Source organism: Chrysoperla carnea, chromosome 4 (genome assembly GCF_905475395.1).
Source record: "Chrysoperla carnea chromosome 4, inChrCarn1.1, whole genome shotgun sequence".
Classification (NCBI taxonomy): Eukaryota; Metazoa; Arthropoda; class Insecta; order Neuroptera; family Chrysopidae; genus Chrysoperla; species Chrysoperla carnea.
The window spans coordinates 3,267,719-3,290,538 of NC_058340.1; the positions used below are offsets into that span (position 1 = coordinate 3,267,719).

Here is a 22,820-nt window from a genome sequence, read left to right on the forward strand (position 1 = left end):
AAATCCTGTCATTTTCATGACTTGTGACCATGGGAACTTTCATTCAGAATTACTTAAACTATCATTTCTCAAAATTTGAAAAAGTTTGACCGAAATGCAGATTACATCTAATTCGTGCGAGGTCTTTTGCCATTAAAATTAACAAGCAATATTAAGTTAAAAAATTTGTAAACATTCGAAAATAAATTTGCTTTCTAAATCAATCGATATATTGAAATAATTTTACATAAATTTTCGTTGCGATACAAAAAATATTTAACGTCATTTATAGCACCTTTTTAGTAGATGTTTTGAGTTTAGTAAATTTATAATAACTGTCATTCAAAATTATAAAAGAAATTCAAATTTCGCTCTTATATCACAAGTATAAATTGGTTACAAAAAATGATCTTTTAAAGAAAAATTTGGCTGCCTGGAAATTATGGAAGTGTAATCCAATACAGTGAAACATGGTTAAGTGGGACCTGGATAAGTGAGAAACCTCCATATCTGGATTTCATGCTGAAATCCCAACACTTTGGTACTGAATTACGTCTGTAAGTGGGAAGAAGCATACCTCTATATCTGGAATTCGTTCTTTCGATTTTATCGTCATAGTTACCTCTATAACTGAGACAGCGAGTGAATTTTATATGCAATAACCTCTGTAACTGAGATAAACTTATTGTTATTCTACCCGCAATTTCCGCACTTAACTAATTTTGAGCTTCAATGATCTTCAGTTTTGGTTTGCTTTACTATTAAACAGATGTTTATTTAAAGAATGACGAAATGAAGGCTCAAATCGTTATCAGTACGTGAAAAACTGAAGTTAATATCCGTTTATGAAAGTGGGAAGACACGAGATGAAGCCTGTGTTGAATTTAATGTGCCAAAGCTACTCTTTGTGGAATAATTCAGAGATAAAATCCAATCACAATGTTCTGAAGAACAACGAAAACTAAAACGTGTCCGTTTATCAGAATCTTCTGAACTTGGACAGTATTTGCTAACATGGGTCAACCAACTTCGAAACAAAAACGTTCCGGTAAGTGTACCGGTGATTAAAGAAAAGGCACAAGATAGCAGCAAAGGTTGGTTGAAGGTAAAGAAAGAAACGGTATACTTTTCAACGCAAAACCTCTGTAAATGAGACAGATACATATTTATTTATACTCGAATATCTGAGACACTGGGTAAATGGAATGAATACCTCTATAAAAGTAACGAATTTACAGGCCCCTTGATGTATCACTTAACCAGGATTCACTGTATAAAACACACAACTCTACAAATCTAAATAGAGATTTGTTTTATCATGTTTGTTTACTCTACATTAGCTAGAGCTGTAGTGTTCTTGTTCTCTTATATTTCTTGAAAAAAGAAGTACAAAAAATTAATTATGAACTTAATATAATGATGATATTATTTATATATACAATTCTAATAAGCACAATTTGTTTTAAATAAATTATCCACTTTTTTATTTAATTATGTAATGATATTGGTTGTGCGTAACTAAATTGACTAACACGTGAATGTACATCTATTGCTCGTACAGCGAAATAATATTTATTCCCAGGATGAAAACTTGTTAAGGTACAAGCCATTGGCAGTGGTAAAGCTTTCACATCACCCACTTTTCTCCAAAGTTCTGTTGATGGTGGAGCAGCACCTTCTTGATACGCATACAATTGGTAACTTGCTACTTCTTCATGAATTTTTTGATCTAATTCAGGCATAGACCATGATAATTGTATACCGCCATCCTTGGTTCGACTGATTCGTAAAGCTGGTCGTGGTGGAATTTGTCGCCAATTAGGTAAATGTGGTTGATTTAATAATATTGGCAAGGGTGCAGGATGTAGAGTAGGGTTGGCGGGTCGATTGTTAGTCAAGGCATTAGCTCTAGTAACATTACTATTTACACGAACGGGTACTGTGCGTACTGTATTTGTAGTTTGTCCATTGGTTAGAACTATACCTGGCCGTTGTACGATTGCCTGTTGGCCATCTGTAAATAAATAAAAACAATAAAAATATTAATTGAATTATATTGAAGAAAATGAAACTGAAGGATGTACGAGCACCAAGGAAGTTTTATAAAACTTGATTATCATAATATTTAACAAAGGTTTTCCTAAAACAATCCAATTAATTAATCTACGGAGGACTAATGTTAAATTTTACAAAATTGTTTTCAGAAAACAAAATTACGTTTTTATAAAAAAAAACAAGCCAAGAAACATAGTTTATGGCTAATCAACGGCTAAGTTAACCGCAAAAACTAGCTAAAATAAAAAAAACGGTTGCTAGAATATCATTCTTGAAGAAGTCTAGGCGAAGAAATGAAGCCCCGAAAAACCGCTCTACCACCATAGTCCCTTCACCAAGAGGAAAGCTTTTACGAAAGGTGACATTTTTCGAAAAAAGTTATAAAATAGTTATAAAAGTTATAAACAAATTTAAAAACGACTATTTTCGCTCATTTTTTCACTTTTTCTCGGCATCTACGCATTCAAATCAGACTTAAAATATGTTAATCGATAATTTTTTTTGAGATCTATAACTTTCCCATTTAATTTTTTTGTTATCGCAAGAAAGCTATTTTTTTTACTTTTGCGAATGTTTTTTTTTTTGGCTTGTTTTCTTCTATAATAACGTATTTTTTGTTTTCTGAAAAATAATATAAGGAAAACTTACTTGTAGTATTAACTAAATAACGTGTTCCTTGGACTCCTCGTACATTAGGCTGTCCTACTACAGTCAATGCTGGCCTAGCCCCACCAGTTGTTGCTGGACTAGTAGCAATTAGTACTCGATTTTGTCCTGGTGTAGCCATTAAATATGTAACTCTTTGAGGTTGATTCGTTGTTGTTGTTGTTGATAGAGTATTCCCAAGCGATGAAACCACTCTTAAATTTCCGGTTGTCAATGGTATTAAGCCTGGAGGATTCTGTGTGACTACTGAATTACTATTGTTTTTGGATGAGTCAGTATCGTCATCAGTAAGATCAACAGTCACTGACTTACTATCCGAAGTCTTAGTTTGCTTAGCGGGTGATTCCGATTGTTGTTTCGGAGGAGTCGAGTGGCTAACTAACGCATTTCTTTGGCCACTTGTTGGTTTAGTAAGAGCTTTTGTTAATAAAGAGGGTGATTTAGATGGAGTGGTGGGAGTCGAAGTTTTGACGGGTGAGTTCGAGTTGATATTTGATTGACTAGTATTCGTAGCAGATAAATTGTTGTTAGAAGATGAATTGTTATAATTAGTAGCTGATGAATTATTATTATTTGTGGTTGATGAATTATTATGATGAGTGGAATTTGTGATTGGTCTCTTTTTATTAATGGTATTTGGTGGATTCGAAGATGAAAAGCGTTTTGGCGCCGGTGTAGAAGATATCGATACTTGAAGACCTACACTTCTGGTAATTTTAACGGGTGCTACTGGACGATCTTTATTTTGTAAATCAATGGTTAATCGATGTGTAACCGTATTAATATCTTCTAATTGTTTACTTAAATGGGTAGCTTTTCTTCGCAATTGATCAATTAACTGCTCTTGAGTTTGAGCTTTTTGACGCAACGTAGCTAATTCCGTTCGTAGTGTTATACCTTCAATTATTTTAGTTAAAATTAATTCTTCCACATTAACATTCGGAATAGGTTCATTTTCAAAAAGTAATGGAAGCATTCGTAGTATTAACTTTTTTTTCGTTTCAGGAGGCTTTTTTTGATCTTTTGCTTTTGTCTTATTCTCATCTTTTTCCACTGTTTTAATTTTATTCTTTCCGATTGTTTTATCATCATCTTTGTTAATTATTTCATCTTGATCCTTTTCGATTGATTTATTTTCATCTATTTCTTTAGTTTTATTTTCTATTTTTTCATTTGTTTTGTCTTCGTCTTTTTCATTTTCAACTTCCTCAACTGCTTTATGTGTATCTTTTTCAATAGTTTCAATGACCTCTTTTTCAATGGTTTTAGTTTCATTTTTTTTAATTATTTGATTTTCATCGTTTTCTATTGTTTTATTTCTATCTTTATTAATTGTTTTATCATTATCAGGTTTAATACTTGAATCTTTCTCATTCAACTCGGTTTGACAGGTATCGTCGACTTGATCTAATTTAGAATTGTCTTCAGATTTTGATTTGATAGGATCGGTTTTCATTTTTTTTGTTTCAGTGCATTCCTCAAGTTCATCAGATTCGTCTATTTTCCGTTTGAAAGCTTCACTCGTTCTTTTTGTACTTGTTTCAACACATTCTGTATCTGTAAATAAAAAATTTAGCCAAATTAGTTTAAATAACATGAATAACTTAAAAATTAACATTTATAGAAATCTCCACCTTTACTTCAATTACCTACGGAGCCTAATTTTAATGTAAAGTCGTGAGGTCGTTAATATAATACATGACATGGTAAAGCATTTTAATCTATAATGGCTAATAGCTCGTTTTATAGTTAACTAATAAAAAAAAATAGCAAAAATTGTGGAGTTTGACGGGGAGCATCATGTTCTGACAACAGATTGTAGTAAAAAGGAATGAGAAATAATAAATCGAAGAGAAATTTGACTGTCACATTAAGTGTGAGAGTCTGTTCGATTCATTTTACAAGAAAAACACTTAAATCAAACAATTGCAAATATTAATAACACAAGAGACCAATCTTTTTAAATAAAAAAAAAGAATCAGCTGTCAAAAACACGCTTTAAACACAAAAATATAAAATTTCTACAAAATAAATAAATATATCAACGCATTCTGTAATCGTTTTATAATTTTTTTACTCAATAAAATTGATCAGCTGGATGGCCTGATATACATTTTAATGTATCTTAATAACATCTTAATTGTATAAATAACAATTTTGAAGCAGTATTTTTGTATCAATACCGCTTTTTTATTGCCTAACAGCTTTATGAACAAATTTATCTGGTGGTCTATAATGGTCTTCCCAAAAAAAACGTGTTTTTTGTGCTCGCAACTGGATATAACCCCTTAAGGGATCGATTGTCACATAGTAAAATGATTTTCGTAATAGATCATTAAAAAATATAGCTGCTAACTAATTATTAATTATAATAAAAAATAACTTAGATTACCTGATGGAACATTTTCTGAAATTTCAGTCTGCTCTATTTTAATCTCAACATTATTTTCGGTTTCATTTGTAATATTTGAATCCTTGTTTTCATCCGATTTATCCTCATCAGAAATTTCATCCAAATCAATGACAGCTGGGATACCATTTTCTTCCGATTTTTCGCTTTCATCATTCATGATTTCATCATTATCCGTTGTATCCTCATCTGTTTTAGTTTCTTGTTTCTCATTCTCTTCTTCTGATTTATCATTATCAAAATTTTCTTCCATAGAAAGTTTAAATTCTTTATCATAATCTTCTTCAGTGGAAACGTTACTAATTTTAATTTCATCTCCAACCGAAACACTATTGCTGATTTGCATTTCTGCTTCTGTTGAAATACTGCTAATTTGAATATCACCTTCAGTTGAGACATCTTTCATTTGAATATCTGTTTCAGTTGAGACATTACTGATTTGGATATCTGCTTCGGTGGAAACATTACTGATTTGAATATCTGCTTCGGTGGTAACATTATTGATTTGAATATCTGCGTTATTAGTTTGAATACCTTCTTCGGTTGAAATACTATCGATTTGAATATTTCCTTCGGTGGAAACTATACTAATTTGAAAATCTCCTTCGTTTGAATCGTTACTGCTTTTAGCATCTTCCTCTTGGGTTAGTACATCATTAATTTGAAAATCTGTATTATTTTCTTCTTTCTCGTTGTTTTGTTTATCAGTTGCAAGTGTTTCTTCCGAAACTTCTTCGCCCATTTCAATATCATTTATATTCGATCTATCTAAATTACTATCATTTTCCTCAGTTAAGCAACTGTCAAGTTCAGATAATATATCTTTTACGGAAACATCATTTTGATTTTCTGTAGATATGACGTTTGAATTTTCAGTATTGTCTTCAGCTAATTCATGACTCTCCGTTTCATCTAAACTCATCGGAATTATTGGATCTGCTTCTATTCTGTCCACATTTTCAGGCTTGTCCTTTTCATTTTGATTTGCAGCTTCAACATTTTTTGATGGTTCTTCAATGTTTTCTGTCTTAATTGAAGCAATTTTTTCTAGAAAATAAAGAGAAAATATTTTATTCATGGATAATATTGATTTCACAGGGTGGACAAAAACATACGTATTTTAAAATTTTCTAGATAAAATTGTTTTTTGTCGCACGTTATCGTTCTGATTTGTTTCGAACAAAAAAGACACCAAAACCGACTATTTTGATCTAGGTTATCTAAGAAACTAAAACTTTTTCAATCGATTCAGCTTTCCATGAATTTTGAGAAAATGCAAAAATATTATTATAATTTTAAATTTCATTTTTTATAATTTTAAAAAATTGAATTGTAAAAGCTACCAGAAGTTAAAGATAACAGAGATGATATTTTAAAGTACAGTGAAATTTTTATGTTATATCATAATAAATATCTTGATATATATAAATATTCTAAATCAGAAGTATGTCTTTTCTAAACTCATATTACAATTAATTAATTCATACATTAAAAACTAAAAGTAGCAAAAAGTACAAAATTAAATTCTTAATGTTATTTGTTTGTTACGCTTTCACGCAAAAACTACTGAATGGATTTCAATGAAACTACACAATAAAATAGCTCATAAATCATATTAACACATGAGCTATAATTTATAAAGATATATTTTAAAAAAAATTAAATTTAGTTTATGGTATTTCACTATCTATGAGCACCATTTTGAACCATAAATGATTTTTTGTTGTTGTAAAAATAGTAAACGAGATACAATTAATGGCCAGAGTCACATTCAAATCGAGTAATTCCTTATTATATACCTTGTATAAGTAATTTGCCTTTTACTTCTTCTAAAATTTCTATTTCAGGTGATAGTAAGAATATGCGAGTATATGAATGTGTAGGAAGGAGCGGGTGAAAGTGCAATTGATTAACAAGGGCGTTCGTTACTCCTGCCCACCCCTTTTTAGAAAGGGGATATCCTGTTACAACTATTTAAATACGTTACCTGTTCCCTTTACTGTCGTTTCTAATTCAGCATCTTCTTCATCATCCGATAGTACTAGTTTAATACTGCAATTATCATCTACATCTTCCATGGGCGTACTATGCTCGGATCTTGGAGTACCAGGAGTGCCATGCTGTGAAGTTGAATCAGAGTGTACAGAATCAGATACAGATAGAAAACTTTCCTTAGAATTTTTCTCATCTATTATTTCTGCAAATCCATTTGATAATTCTGTTGTCTCAATACTATGTGCCATTGCATCATCGTCAACAGCCATCGCTAATTTCATACTATCCGTGGTTGTTTCGGTAGATTTATCTTCGTTCGCGTTTAAGAATTCAGAATTTTTACTACATACAACCTCATTTACAGCCAAAGCAGTCATTGATCAAATACAGTCAAAATTCAGTTATAATTCTCAAAGATGATACATTTCTAGAAAAAAAGAAAATTATTAATTAATAATTAAATTTTGGATTCATTGTTCGGTGTTCATTAAATCTGAATTTGCAGGAAATCATTAGCCCAATAGAAATTCCACTATGTTTGGAAAAATACTTCAAAATATTCATTTTCCTAATAAAAAGTCACAAAAAATATATTTGAGCAAAATAAACACGCTTTCTTGCCATAAAATTAAATTAAATTTGAAACCTTTTTTATTCTCGCAAAAACGCTGGTAGCCATTTTGGTGACGTAATATTGGTAAAAACAACAGTCGTGTATAAATAATTATATCTCTATATATTATAAATGAGAAAGTAAACATGTTTTAATATTAAATCAAAAACACAATACTTGGCTTATTATTCCCCCGATAAGTATATTTTTTAACAATTAAAATATAGTGATGTATTTATTTTTTAAAATTTCATTAAGTAATGCAATTTAATTTTTTGTTTTTGTACCAAGGTAGATTTGTTGTAAATGTGTGATCAATTAAATGAAATAATTTATGAATTTAAAGAAAATAAATATAAAAAAAAAAATTTTATTTCTTGAGCTGGGCTCGAACGCTGGCCTCCCTTTTAGAGATATATAAACTATTATTTGAAAAAGAAAAAAAAGAAAAAAGAAAACTATACCTAAAAAGGATAAATAACTTTCCTTAACTCATTTTCTCATAAAAAATTTAAAAAATTTCCATTAAATTAATTAAATCCGATAATACTTTAATTTGCAACTGAATAGATTAGATAAACGGTAAAAAACAAAGCCATCAAAGATGGCAGATCAACTATCCATAATACATAAACTGTGATACAGAGGGTGCCACTGTTATTGAATGATCGGTAAAGAAGAACTAAATACTGTGAATAAATAACCCCAGAGACAGCTGTTAAGCAAAAAATTGATAGAATTGATTTACAAATAATCTATAAAATAATTGATGAAATACGATATTGTTTGATAAAAATACTTTTTTCCTTCAACAAGTCGATCGAAGTAATATTTATAAGAAAACACAATTTAAAATTTTACAACCGGAAAGTATTACGGATATTTGAAGAGACATTATTTTGGTAAATAATGAAGCCCCTAAATAAATTAAAACCTTTCATAATAAAACCGGAATTTTTGTCCTCAATTAATCGTTGATAGAAAATATTTTTAAATCGTAACTTTTCAATGATCATCATGTAAAATGCATTACATTTTATATAAAAAAAAAAAAAAATCAATAGAAATACATATTAGATCATAAAGTATATTAACTTTTGGTTGAAAAAAAATTTTTTCAGCTAATATAATTGATAAAAAATTTAAAGAAATAGTACTTGTTTACTTCGGTAAATATTATCAACCACTCATACAGAATATTAATCTTTTAAAATAAATGATGCAAGTATACAGAATGCGCGCGCAATTTAATTAACTACGTTCACTTTGCATGACAGCATTACACTGTAAAATCAGCCATTTTGTGTAGTAAAATTCTTGAAATTTTTGAATTTGCACCTAAATGTAATGTGGATTGCAGAGAAGGAATAATTTTTAAAGCGAATTTCCTCTTCACTTCAAAGTAAATGAATTTCGGAAACCTAAACAAAGGGGGTTCAGAAGAATTAAATAACAATTTTAGAAAATTTGTGGAATATTAGGGCCATCCATAAATCACGTCACACTATTTTTACGATTTTTAACCCCCTCCCTTGTCTCCGATGGTCACATTTTTGAAGCCCACTCTTTGGTGTAACGTTACATATTTAATAGATATTAAAATAACACAGCAGTTTTGGTTTTTTTTGTTTCATTTGAAAGGTAATTTAATGGGGAGTGTTCTTAGCTATGTTTCAAGCGCGATATTAGGGTTCCGTATCCGGAAAACTAAAAAATAGGCGATGACCTTCAAAATCGGTTCAGTTTGGAGAAGGTTTTAAGGAAAAAGGTAATTTAATGACAAGTTAAGATGGTCCCTTAATAATACTTTTTATAAGTTGAAGAAATTAATTTTTAACCTTTTTCACAAAAATTAATATTTACAGAAAAATTTATGTTATAAATGTAAAATTCTAAATTAAATTCAATTTTCCGAAATGTTGAGAAAATGTTAATACTCGTGAAAAATTATAAAAAAAAGTTCATAATTTCGTGTTTTTTTTTTTAATGAAATATTACATAGTGTTGATTCAACGTATTAAGAAGATATTTTTGTCACGCCACTGAATGACCTTCATAGATGATTTTACATTCAAAATAAAATGAAGAATACATCATGTATATTTAAATTCTATATGTATTTCATAACAGCAAGGAAAAGCTACGAAACAAATTTTTTTTTCGGGAAAACAGAAAATACTAGTCATAATTGGCGATATTTCATGCAATATTAAAATGCCTTTTGTTTATAGAACAAGTGAATTTTACGAAATTAAAAAAAAACACCCGACAAATTTTTCGTATACGGAACCCTAAACTCGCACTTGAAACATATATAAGAACACTCTCCATTAAATTACCCTTTTCCTAAAAACATTTTGAAGATCGTCGCTAATTTTTAAGTTTTTCTCGGGCACGGAATCCTAAACTGATTTTGTAACATATCTAAGAACACTGTCCGTTAAATTACCTTTCAAACCAAAAAACTTAAAAAAGACAGACAGACAGATAGACACACACACATAGCGGTCAAACTTAAAATACCCCCCTTTTTTAGTTCAGGTGTTAAAAAGAAAGAAATTCAAATTCCTCTCTCTCTCTTTCTCTAGACATCCCTTTTTAGGTAACGAACTTACTTGCCGATTTGCGATATAATTTTTTCAACGTATTTTATGTATATAACTTTTATGACAAATTTTCGATAATAAAGTAGAATATAAACATAAGTGTCCTCAAGGATCCATTTTTCAGTGACCATCGTGTACATTAATAGAAATACTTGATTTAAGAAATGCTTAATAAATAAGTAAATATCAACCTTTCATACAGAATAGGAATCTTTCAAATTCAACAACGTACACAATGTATAAAGGTATGCGCGCGCATTTGATTAATACTGCTGTATACATGACAGCAATTTACTGTAAATATCAGCCATTTTGTGTAAAATTAATTCTTTTTTAAATTAAAGTGAAATCGAGTTTGCAGGAACTTTTTAAGATATCTTTAGTATGTCAAATTTGGAAGGAACAAATTTTCAATATTGGTTCCACGGGAAAAATGGCGTAGAAAAATTTATCATTGGCTCAAATCTGAATCGACAAGAATGCGAATTTTTTCAACGTCAAAATTTAGGACGATATGTACTGATTAATATAAGGCCAGAAAATTTTGCATTTTAAATTAAACACCCCCCCCCCGTATTTAAAAAATGTTGAAAACATCCAACTATGCTCTAAATAAAATTCACTTTATGTGTTTTACGACGTATCCTCGAGGTATAGAACGGAATTAAAGTGAAATGTTTGCGCAAAAATATTAATTGTTAATTTTACCATGGATCTCTCGAAAAGTTCAAAATGGCAAAAAAATGAGGCATTCTATGCCGTCCTCTATTTCCAAGATTTTTACGATAGAACGTACCTATATCAGTAAATGGTTTCAGGATTAGTTAGCCTACACATAATCGAAAACTATGTGACAGTATGGCCAATCACTATGCACTCATGTAAATATTTGATAAAAATAATTCAACAGAATTAGCCTTTGAATACAAGTAAAATTTATAAAATTAAAAAACTCCCACAAATTCTTCGGGTACGGAACCCTAAACTCACACTTAACATATATCTGAGAAACATATATCCTTCCATTAAATTACCTTTTTTCTTAAAACCTTTTCCAAACTGAATCGATTTGGCAGATCAACGCCAATTTTTTAGATTTTTCGGGTACGACATCCTAAAGTCGAACTTGAAACATAGCTTAGAACACTCTCTATTAAATTACCTTTCAAACAAAATTTAAAAAAAATCAATAGAGGTTCATCCGTTTAGGCGCTACGATGCCACAGACAGACCGACAGACACACGCACATAGCGATCAAACTTATAACACCCCTTTTTTAGTAATTTAAGAATACGAACAATTACATTAGAATTGAAGAATGTAATGTTGTTTTAAATTAAATGGATTGATGAGCAAATTACAATTTCTTATTGCTGTACAATATGTTATACTTATGTCCTATTACGAATTCATTATTAAAGTATTTTTATAAAAAGGATCCTAATTAATTCAATACTAAATAATTATAGCCGACTCTTCATATATGAGAAAATTGACACACAGAATCAAGAACTTTTTTATTTCCAAAAGAAAAAGCTATATACCATGGTTTTGCAAAATGCCATCAAAATTTATTATAAATTATAATAAAAAATTTAATAATTCTTAAAAACATTATCTAATTAAAAAACAATTCAATAAATGTATATAATTAATTAATATAAAATATTAAAGAATTTAAGCCGCCATTTTGAAATTCAAATATGGCAGCCATTTTGTTTAAATATAACTTGTATAGAGACTTTGTAATCATCTATATACATTTATGTATTTATCATAAAATTAAAGTCTCATTCACACATTTCACACTTAGTACTTACCAAACGAAAATTAGAAGAAAAACCGGTAGAAATTTGTAGGAAAATAATAAATGACATTAAATCATGTGAAATAATATACACCCGTAACCAATGTTTAGTATCCACTGAACAAGGAAACACAGAGTGTACAACATAACACAACACACTCTCCCACTACCGATATGCGCATTGCACTTATGCGCTCATTATAAACCCAAAATACTTTCTCCAATTTTTGCTGGTATTTTTTTCGAAAATTTCGAATATTACCAATTAATTTTTAAGTTAGAAAATTTTAAATGGTAAGATTTTCATTCCCGGGAAATAAGGATTTATATTCATTAAATATTTCCGTGTATTAATTAAACGTATTTTATTGGACTTTTTGTTATTTTGCATGTGCGAATTTTTCAAGGACATATTTGCATTCCAATTTAATAAAATGTTACACCCAAACAATCCCTTGACAATTAAAAGATTTTATCAAAATAAGAAATTTGGCATTTGGCTGGTCAATTGCGAGATTTCCTTCCATATTTTGGTTGATTTTAGGCGAATTCGACGCCTGAAGTATTCAAAAAACGAATTAAAAACATATCAATATTTATTAACTGCGATAGAGAATCTTGGACTGATATAGCTAGGTCAATTGTACTGTAAACGCAATCAACATTTATAACACAAGTATACAACACTGAACACCCAGCTTATACAGTCACTATGTGTGCTGAGACGAATCCATTATTAATTACAGGGGAGTTCGGTTACATTCAATATTTTAGACATTCGCAACTTGAGCTCAGAAAAATATAATTTACTTATGTAAATAAAATGTTATTTTACCAAAATTTAGCCATAAATTACCAACGAGCCTTTTCTTGCCACTTCTGAAGGCAGATAGTTTACGAGTTTTATGAGCATTATTTGATGTAAAATGTATTTCAAAGTAATTATGAAACGATAGGAAAATATTTGTTAGATTATTTTCCTAGTTATTTGATATGGTTGACTGTACTTTTTTAAATTACGACTCAATATCAATTGCGACATCATAGCCTCCAAGGAATGACATCTAAAATCTAAATTATCGGAATAACAAAACAATTAGGTTGCAGATGAAAGCAGAATAGTTATTAATTGATTAATGTAGTAACGAACGCCAAGGCAATATTAAACTTAGGGTTGAAATTATTTGTACCATATTTTCAACTTTGATGATGAATTTTGTTATAACTTCATTAATGCAGACGAAAAATAGAATAAAATTTTTCGATATTTGCCTTGGTTTTCAAAATATCGAATGCTAAATAATTAAACAAAATTTTCAATTTTCGATATTTTGAAAATTACTCCAAATATCGAAAATTTTACTCTTACTTTTCGTCTTATATTATCAGAATATAACATAATTCATCATTACAATTGAAAATGTATATTTTTTTAAATTTGTTTTCCCACTACCGTGCTCATACATCCTTAATTAGTCGGGTTAATTTAAATAGTCTTTTTTTAATTTCCACCGACTAATTTTGTAGAAATAATATTCGGCAAATCGGCTTTTTCGAATTCTGTTCCAAGTACTCATTGATTTGTATCTTGACTTTCAAAATTTTGGCTACACTTCATCAAATAAAAATTAATCTTGAAAAATTACAATAATTCATATTATCAAAATTATTGGATTTAATAAAAATGGAAATTTAATATTTATTCGGTCAATTGTTTTAAGTAGATATTTATTCAAGTTTCTACAGGCGTCTAATGTTAGCTCATAGGTGGGTAAATCTACCGGATTTTGATAATCAAATCGGAAAATTTTGGGAGAAAGCCAATTTTTTTTAAATACATTTCTTTCGTTATTAAAAAATAGAGAAATTTGTTTTCCGGTTCCGGAACGATCCGCACGACCATCAGGTTGCGGTTTTGGGACAATTTATTTCTACATTGTTTTCATGGGTGACGTTTTCTTGAATATCTCTCTCTGCTTCTATTAATCGGATTGAGGCGAAGAAAATAAGAATTGTTTGTTATGAATTTTTGCACCGACCTTGTCTGCTATCGAACCCTGAACATAGCAAAATAAGCTCAAGAAAACCGCAGTAGCCTCATATTTTAAACTTTCTCTGATAATCAACATGTCTACAGCCTATCGTAACAAACCATGGCGATAGAGGTACGGGGGTGCGGATGAGGGAATTTTAACGTCATGTATTTTATTTTTCTTTAAAGGGTTGAAAGCTTTTGAGATCAACCGAAAGCGGGACTTAACCAAGATAATTTTTGGGTTGTTTCATTTTTCGAAAACTGAATTTGTAACTTTTTTAAATGTAGGTATTTCAAGTCAAAACTTAAATTTGGATACACCAAAATGGCGATTGAATTGACTTCATAAAGCTCCCTGAATATTCCATGCTGATATCAAAAATTCCTTGACTATTTTTGAAGCATAATTATGAGAAAAATACAGAAATATGATAATTGCTTCATATTCGCCTTGCATCTTTTAAAAATTTTTCAGGTGGATCGTCACTTGCATAAAAAATCTCAGCAAAGCCTTAGCTTACAAAAGCAATAGCTCCATTTCCTTCGGCAATTCCCGAAAAGGAAGAACTACGTACTCGGCCCTGAGTCTCCTCATACCTCGAGTTAAGCTTTAGCATATTTAAGACATCTTTTCACCTTTGAGCAGATTATGTGATTTTGTAGGCGCTACTTTACGAAAAATTTCTCCAAACAAAAATTATTAATATTATTGTTAAACAAATGACCTTGCATCCGAATGAACTGGATAGACTCACAATACACCAAAAAAATTGCATTTAATAGTACATGAAAAAATAATTGTATATAAAATTATGTAGAGGTTATGATTTACAAAGTTAAACAAATATTTGACGAATGTCCAGAACGCATCATGCGACTAAAGATTCCCGAAGCGAGTGCTGATGGGTTAAAAATAGACATTTCTTTAAAACAATCGTTCCCGCCGTCTTGAATTTTCCTAGAATATTACACTTTTTAAGAATGTAGATTAAAATCAGCAAAATTATTTTCATCTAAAATGAAATATTGAACAATATCGACTCATTAAAAAATCGAGACATCTGGAGTCACAATAAAGGGCCAATCAGGACGTATACACGGAATACCTAAAACTACCCCAGACAGGCTTCAATACAATCTTATTCCCAAAGAATATATATACAAACTTCTTTTCGCTCATGGGCAAATTATGGATGGAACTTCGGTCAAGTATCCGATAAGTGATTTCGAAGAAGGGGTCGTTAAAATAATACCTGTTGCAATTTGATTTGAGTGTTGTTCAAATTGCAGTTGTATATTAATGCAAATATATTAGTTGAAAAAAATTATATTTTAGGTTAGATAATATATATCTAATGTCACTTGAGAATAAACACAGTTTGGGAGGGGGGGGGGGGAGTAGGGAAATTTATATTGAATAAACCTCCCACCTCATAGAGTAAAATTCTTAACCTATCCCCTCCACTACCATTTCCTCCTTTACGTCAAGTTTATTAGAATCCACATTAATATCCAACTACCTACAATCTTAATTATTTTATGGCATATAGGTACAGGTTTTAAATCATGGATAGAAATATAAAGATGTAAAATAACAATAATTTGCGGGCTCTCTAAAAAAACAGTAATTTTGAGTGGGAAAGTTATATGACATTGACGCCATTTTGAAAAATAAACTGACATTTCTTAAATATGTATTGTCTTATATTTAATAATTTATATTATAAGTATACTGTGTTAAATAAGCTTTACTTACGCAATTTTACTAGAACAACCGGTATCAAACAATACTTAGATTATCTTTTTTTAAACAAAACTCACTGTATAACATGTATATAGATTCATCTCATACAAATGTGAATGCACTCACTGAATGTACTGTTCAAACGAGTTGTAATTATGTAGTGAGATGTAGAACTCTATGTTTCTGAAAACAATTGGTGCGCATGCTCAAACTAAGAACCCCCCACTATTAAAAATAACAGAAAATTATTCAGGTTGAATGACTTTGATCTGTCTTATTATGGAAAATTTTAGTAAATCAAAATTCTGCGCTTGCGTTAATTGGAACTCGGAAATTTTCTTTGATTCCTTCATTTACCGGCTAACTTTTATACACTTCAGGTGGAACAATTGTGATATTCTTAGAAATTATCTTTTACTTTTTGACAATTCCGCAAGGATCGAAGTTATCCACTTATATTTTTTTTTAAATGCTTAGCAAAAGCTACGCCGTTTTTCTTTAGACAATTGATTTTTGTTGCCATATCCATAATTCCTCACACAGTAAATGTAAATTTCATCAATCAATGTGTGTTGGAGGTTTATTGGTGTAGTGTGATTCTGGTTGTGCTTTTCGGGGTTCTGTTGGCACAGGATACTCAAATAGTTTCGCTATGTTCGCTTAGAGAGAACTTTTATTCAATTTGGATGAAATTGTTGTCGCTGGACATATATTTTAAAAGTATAAAACAGTGACTCCTCCTCGGCTTAATATTGTGTTGAATAAAAACCTTAAAACTAAATAAATTATGCCTTCTCTCTATCAAGAGAGCAGTACTAAATAAACAGTTTTTTTAGGAACATAGCATAATCAATTGATATGTTCCCCTCACATTATTGATAACTATGCAAGCATCTCAAAAATTTCGTGAACCTCGTTGTGTGTAGGGGGGAGGGGGGGGGGTATCATTTGATACATAGTTCTTTAAAAAAAGATTAAATGAATCTTATACCAAAGTTTAGAAAAAAATTCTTTCGCCATCTAATTTTCTAATTCTGCGGTTCAAAAATGATAACAGGATGTTACTGCAATAATGCTTACAACAAAGTCAAATATTATTTCGAACATGATACGTTAAATAAGCTTATATCTCATAAAATATTCACTAGAAGCCCCTTCGACGATGCTTCACGCGGAGAGTTTGCGAAAATAAAAACTTTCTTATCCCTTAATTCAAACTGATGAACATTACCAAATATTCTTATAGAGATCAACAACGGAACCCTAGGTCTATGCAAGGCCCACTTTTTCTAAATGAAATTCAAAATACACGTTACTTCGCCTTTATTACAAATAAACATAGCGCATGCTTCATTAATTCAACAGCAAATATAAAGTGCAATTCTAAAATAACAACTCCAATTCCCCATGAATGTTTTCTCGTTTTTAATAAAAACTGACAAATATGTTACATACATTCTCACATTATTTTTGGTTAGAATGACAACTTTAGCTCGAAAGCTAAGCAGCAAACTAATGACCTTGAAACCGGCATCAATAACGATTTTTATTAAAAAGAGACAGATTGATAATTTTCAGTTTCTAAATTAACTGCCCTAAAAACTAAATAATAAACCAGAATGGCTGCGTAATGATTGTTATTTCATACTAGTTTCATATAGGTGAGATGGCTATGAAAAAAAAAATAAACATAAAAATTGTGTAACTTATATTTGTAACAAAATTAGCTTCGTAAGAATTGCGAATTGTTACCTATAAACGATTTTTCGATTAATATGTACAATAATTGTACACTTTTAATGTTATTGGCAGAAATAAAAAAATTAAAAGTAAACAAAAATCAGTTAGTCAAAATCACTTTTGACCGGCATCAGTAGGAAAAAATACTTTTAACTGTAATTACTTACAAAAAGTCTGCGATTAAAAGTATTTTTAACTGATTTTGCCAATTAACAGTAGTTTTCTTCGATTAAGAGTTTTGACTGAAACACATATACTATACTAGCTTCATACCCGCCCGCTTCGCTGGCTAAAAAAGTAAAAACCACCGCTTTATATCCTCCACCTTTTTTGACCTCTCTCATCTTCCTTCCCTAACAACCGAAGAGATTAAATTTTTACAGAAATCTTTAATTTATGGTTCAAAATGATGATCATAGATGGAGCAGCAAAATGACTAAATTTAATTATTTTTAAATATATCTTTATAAATTATAGCTCATGTGTTATTCTGGTGTACGAGCTATATTATTGTTAAGTTTCATTTGTTATATATAGGGCTAGAGATGTATTAAAATTATGTCTAAACTAATAATTGTATGATTGATAATGCAAATTTTTTGTATTTATAGTAAATTACGATTTCTGTTTCATTCTCTCACCGTTCAAAAATTGTATTTTGGTAACACAGCCCACGCGACTGGAAATGCTTAAGTAAATTAAAAATTGTTACCTACAGCCTATGTTACGCCCACAAGTTAAAATGAATCTAACGATACATCATGTTTTGAAATCCATCAGGCCGTTTAAGTTACATAGCGTGCCAAAGAAGTAGGTATACTTACACACATACAACAAAAGACACATAACCCTCTTTCCCCTCTTCTTATATTTTTAACTACCTGGTACATTCAGGTAAAAAAATAAATAGGAACGATTGTCACAGAAAATTAAACATACTCTACCCTCTCGATTGAAGTATTTAATAATTAAAAATTAACAGCAGCTGAGCTACGTCGTCACATATTTATCTAGCTTTGCGCAAAACTACAGTTATTTTGGGAATGACATTCACTTTTTATCATAGCCAATACGGATAGTAGCCCAGAGAAATAAAAAAAATCATGTGAGCAAAAAAAAAATTCAAGAAATTTTTTTTGCGCACATTTTTTTTTTTTTAAGGCTTTTCATAGGTCATTTCTTGCATCCGAATAAAGATAATTCCGGTGAAAAAACTTCATTCGAATTTTTTAAGCAGAAAAATCTTTATTTTCCTGGGCTATAGATAATACGCCCATGTTTAACAGTACTACAATATTTCGTTCCCGTTCTATAGACCTTTTCATACATGTGAGATGTGATAATAAATACCAGAGTATATCAAACAGTGGTAATAGTATTCATCTATCAAATAAAATTAATTTTGTCACATCAATTAAGTGATTTAGATTTTAAAGTCAAATGCATTTGTAATAACCTAAAACTTGATATATTTGTTACAAACACCAATTTCAATTTATCTGTGTAATTTAGTAAACAATTATTTTTTACGCCATTTTAATTTGAAATATTTGGATGTAACATAAAATGGTATATTGAATTAATAAAGTTCTATAAAATATATAGTTCTAGTTTTATATAAGTTCCAGAAAACGTAATTTTTATACCATGTATATATGAAATATATTAAGGTATACTAAGTTTAGTCCCAAGTTTGTAACGCTAAAAATATTGATGCTACGAACATAATTTTGGTATTCACCAAATAAGTCCATTTAAGGTTGTCTGTCTGTCAGTCTGACAACACGATAACTAAAAAGCGCAAAAAGATATGAAGCTGAAATTATTATAGCGTGTTCGGGACGTAAAAAGAGAGGTCGAGGTCGTAAATGAGAAACATAGGTCAATTGGGTCTTCGGTCCGTATGACCCATCTACTAAACCGTTAGAGATAGAAAAAAAGTTTAAACGTAAAAAATAAACTTTTGTTTGAAACATTTTTTTGTGAACATCATTGTTTACCCGTGAGGGGCAAATTAAAGTTAAGAAATATTATATAGCCGTATACTGAGGAATAGAGAGGCAAGGTACTCTTATTACTTGTGGCTATCTTACTTACATGACGTAAAAAAAGAAACGATTACGTAATCAACACTGTCTAAACATAGTATTTCCACAATTAACTCAATCAACTGTTTATTTTTTTTATTTTTATTTCTGTCCTTAATTCCTTACGCAGGAATCTGCAAATGAAATGCGTTTTTATGAAATTTGTTATTTCAAAGTATTTACTATTAAATTATATTAGATATCAACACACAGGTGGCAGCAGCGTCCATCAATATTTTATTTATTATTGGTTATGTAAACCTAATGTTTAAAGGTCAATAAAAATATTCAAATTCAAAATATATATTGTATTTCTTTAGCAATAATAAAAATAAAAAAAAAAGGAGAACAAGAAAGTCAGGCTCTTTTAAACAGAAACAGACAACGTTCAACATGTCCATCCTTATACAAATTTAACTTAAAAAATATAATTATGTGATAAGAGTAAAAAATGTGCGCATTACTACCTCTTTTCTCTTAACCGTAAAGTATCCTTCACACACGGACGTATATATAGATGGACAAGTAATACCATTATAAAAAATGCATACCGTATGTAAGCTGACATGTTGTGACTAAATTTCATTGGCTGTCTTGAAATCCAATCATATTGTATGATTTTAATGTGGGAAGTTTTAAATATAAATTATTTACATTTGAAATTGTATGTACTATACACTAAAAAGTGAAATAAAGGAAACAAAAAAAATGATACTAAGAAACAAATTTAATTGATCTAACTTTTTATTAATTATAAAATTGGAACATTTTTATTAATTTAAATGGAAAAATAATGAATTTGGGCGAAACACAAAATTAAAAAACTAATTATTTGACGTATATTTAAAAAAATATTAAAAGCGTCAACAGCTATTTGGTTAGGAATTTAGGATATCCGTAAACAAACAAGGTATTAGATAAACTGTACAAACCAGTACAAACTATGAACCAATCAGATAATAATAAATTCATAATACCAACTTAAAATTCTTATGTTACCACCTAATAAAATCCAAACATATCTAAATTTGACCTTGAAAGGTACATCGTGGCGACTTACATACAGTTTGCATTTTTGTATAAAACGCCTACTTATATTACTTGTCCATCTATATATACGTCCGTGCCTTCACATCAACGTTATGAAAGCACGACCTTGAACAATTTCGTCCAAAACTTTGTGGAGTTAATATCCATAGCCTCTAAATTAAAAGATAATAAATATCATAGATGCTACTCAATTCTGTGTAGCATATCTTGATTACCTCAAACGCCCTCTTGGGGCAAACTGGCTTTTAGTTATATTTTTCTCAAAAATATCTACTTATGCACTATATGAAGGTCAACGGGGAAGGGTAGTGCGGTATAAATTCGCTTTGTTGGCCTGAGAATAGTATTTAGGGGGTTTTGGGAAGGTCTGCGTCTGATATGTATATAATATACCTCTATTTACATTTAAAACTTGTATCCATAACTAGTTTTGGATACAAAAATGCAAAATTCGTGTACTATAATAAATAAAAATAATCCAAAGTAGGTTAACATATCGTGGTTACCATGGATAAGGCACACACATACACACGGTGTATCTGATTTCGTTACGTGACGGTTTTCTGCCAATTTACTCACCATGGCAAACCACGTTAAAGAACTTCAAGTCAAGCAAGTTAAGCTTTTTATTTAAAATTGCCTTGTTGACTTGTTTTCTAATAAAAAATTGTTGTTTTAAAATAAAAATAAACAAGTAAAATAAGTTGGGGATATTATAAAGTATAAGAATAAGTATCATAGAGTAGAACAAATCTCTCCAGCGTGACCTAGCCTATACATTATAATTTATGCCTAAAGTCTATATGTTAAATAAGCTTTACTTACGCTGTTTTAATAGAACAACCGCTACGACACAATATTTTGATTATTGTTTTATTAATAACACTGTATAAAATGTGTTTATTTAAAAATTATTGTAAATACACTTAAAAATACACACTGTAAATTGTAAATATCTAATGGCGGTGCATTTGACACTAATTGATTAAGGTAGACACTTCACACTAGAAGTTAAAGATAGAACTCTGTGATTTTCAAAACAATTAATACACTTGCGCAAATAAAGTTCATCCCTTCTATTACAAATTATTAAAGTTGCTTTGAGGTAAAATAAAATCGAAAGTTCGAAATCGATCGATTCGATCGTACGAAAAAATTTTAGAAAATATTAATTCAGCACTTGCGTTAACTGGAATTCTAAATTTTCTTAAAATAATATTTTACTTTACACAATATTTTTAGCAACAAAATTCGACTTCTCGCAATAACAGAATGACTAACCACATGAAAAATTCTTGAATCAATAAAATGTTTGATATTTTTTTGTTTTATTAAAATTGTTGTCAATCCTACTAGATCTTAGAAAATATTGTTTAGAAAAATGTCTTGAATATGTCAATTGTTATTTTTTTTATTTAGTTTAACGTATCCATGCTATTAAATTTAGCCAACTAGATATAAATGGGAAAAAATTTCTTATTGGTTGTGTTGGTCCGTATTCGTTATTTTATCAAATCGAAAATATACCTTCAAGTTTATAGTGACTAGTTTAGATTTTTTACTTTCTGATAGAAGGTTATTGTTTGTACCTCAAAAATCAAAATTCGCAACGTTTGAACCACAGTGAGCCACAGTCGTATATAAAATATACACAACAAATTAACAAATATTATTATGAATTAATTAAAATTATTTATTAATTTAATGAAAATATAAATCGAATTTAAACAAAATTAAAAATTGTTTATTTATTTTAAATTTTCTACTAATACCGCTATTTGGATTCGACATATGTGGCGCTATCTAATGTTTAATAATGTAACTAAAACATGTTCATTAAAACACCCATAGTTTTGTCACAAGTTAAATGACTTATAGAAAGGGGCTTTTGTATGAAGGAATAAATATAATATTGGGAATTATTAAGTTACTTTTAACAATCTGTTAATCTTTGCCACAAGCAGAGCAGTAGAAAATAAATTTTACTATTCTCCATGTATACATATTGATTTATTTAATCAGAAAGCTTATG

The 22,820-nt window shown here is 29.7% G+C and overlaps 1 protein-coding gene across 3 annotated transcripts; it reads right to left on the reverse strand.

Annotated features, from left to right (window-relative positions):
- Window positions 1–211: 211 nt before the first annotated feature.
- On the reverse strand, window positions 212–21,662 carry LOC123299022 (histone-lysine N-methyltransferase, H3 lysine-79 specific-like). 3 transcript variants are annotated; one of them, XM_044881155.1, is made up of 5 exons: window positions 21,614–21,662; window positions 7,098–7,532; window positions 5,093–6,157; window positions 2,683–4,257; window positions 212–1,993 (listed from the first exon to the last, which is right to left on the reverse strand). In XM_044881155.1, the coding sequence occupies exons 2-5, from the start codon at window positions 7,480–7,482 to the stop codon at window positions 1,467–1,469; spliced, it is 3,552 nt and encodes a 1,183-aa protein (XP_044737090.1). In that variant the 5' UTR covers window positions 7,483–7,532; window positions 21,614–21,662; the 3' UTR covers window positions 212–1,466. The 3 variants fall into 3 exon arrangements, with proteins under 3 accessions (XP_044737090.1, XP_044737089.1, XP_044737088.1); XM_044881154.1 differs by lacking the exon at window positions 21,614–21,662 and adding an exon at window positions 15,924–16,058; XM_044881153.1 differs by lacking the exon at window positions 21,614–21,662 and adding an exon at window positions 12,146–12,255.
- Between the last annotated feature and the right edge of the window lie 1,158 nt (window positions 21,663–22,820).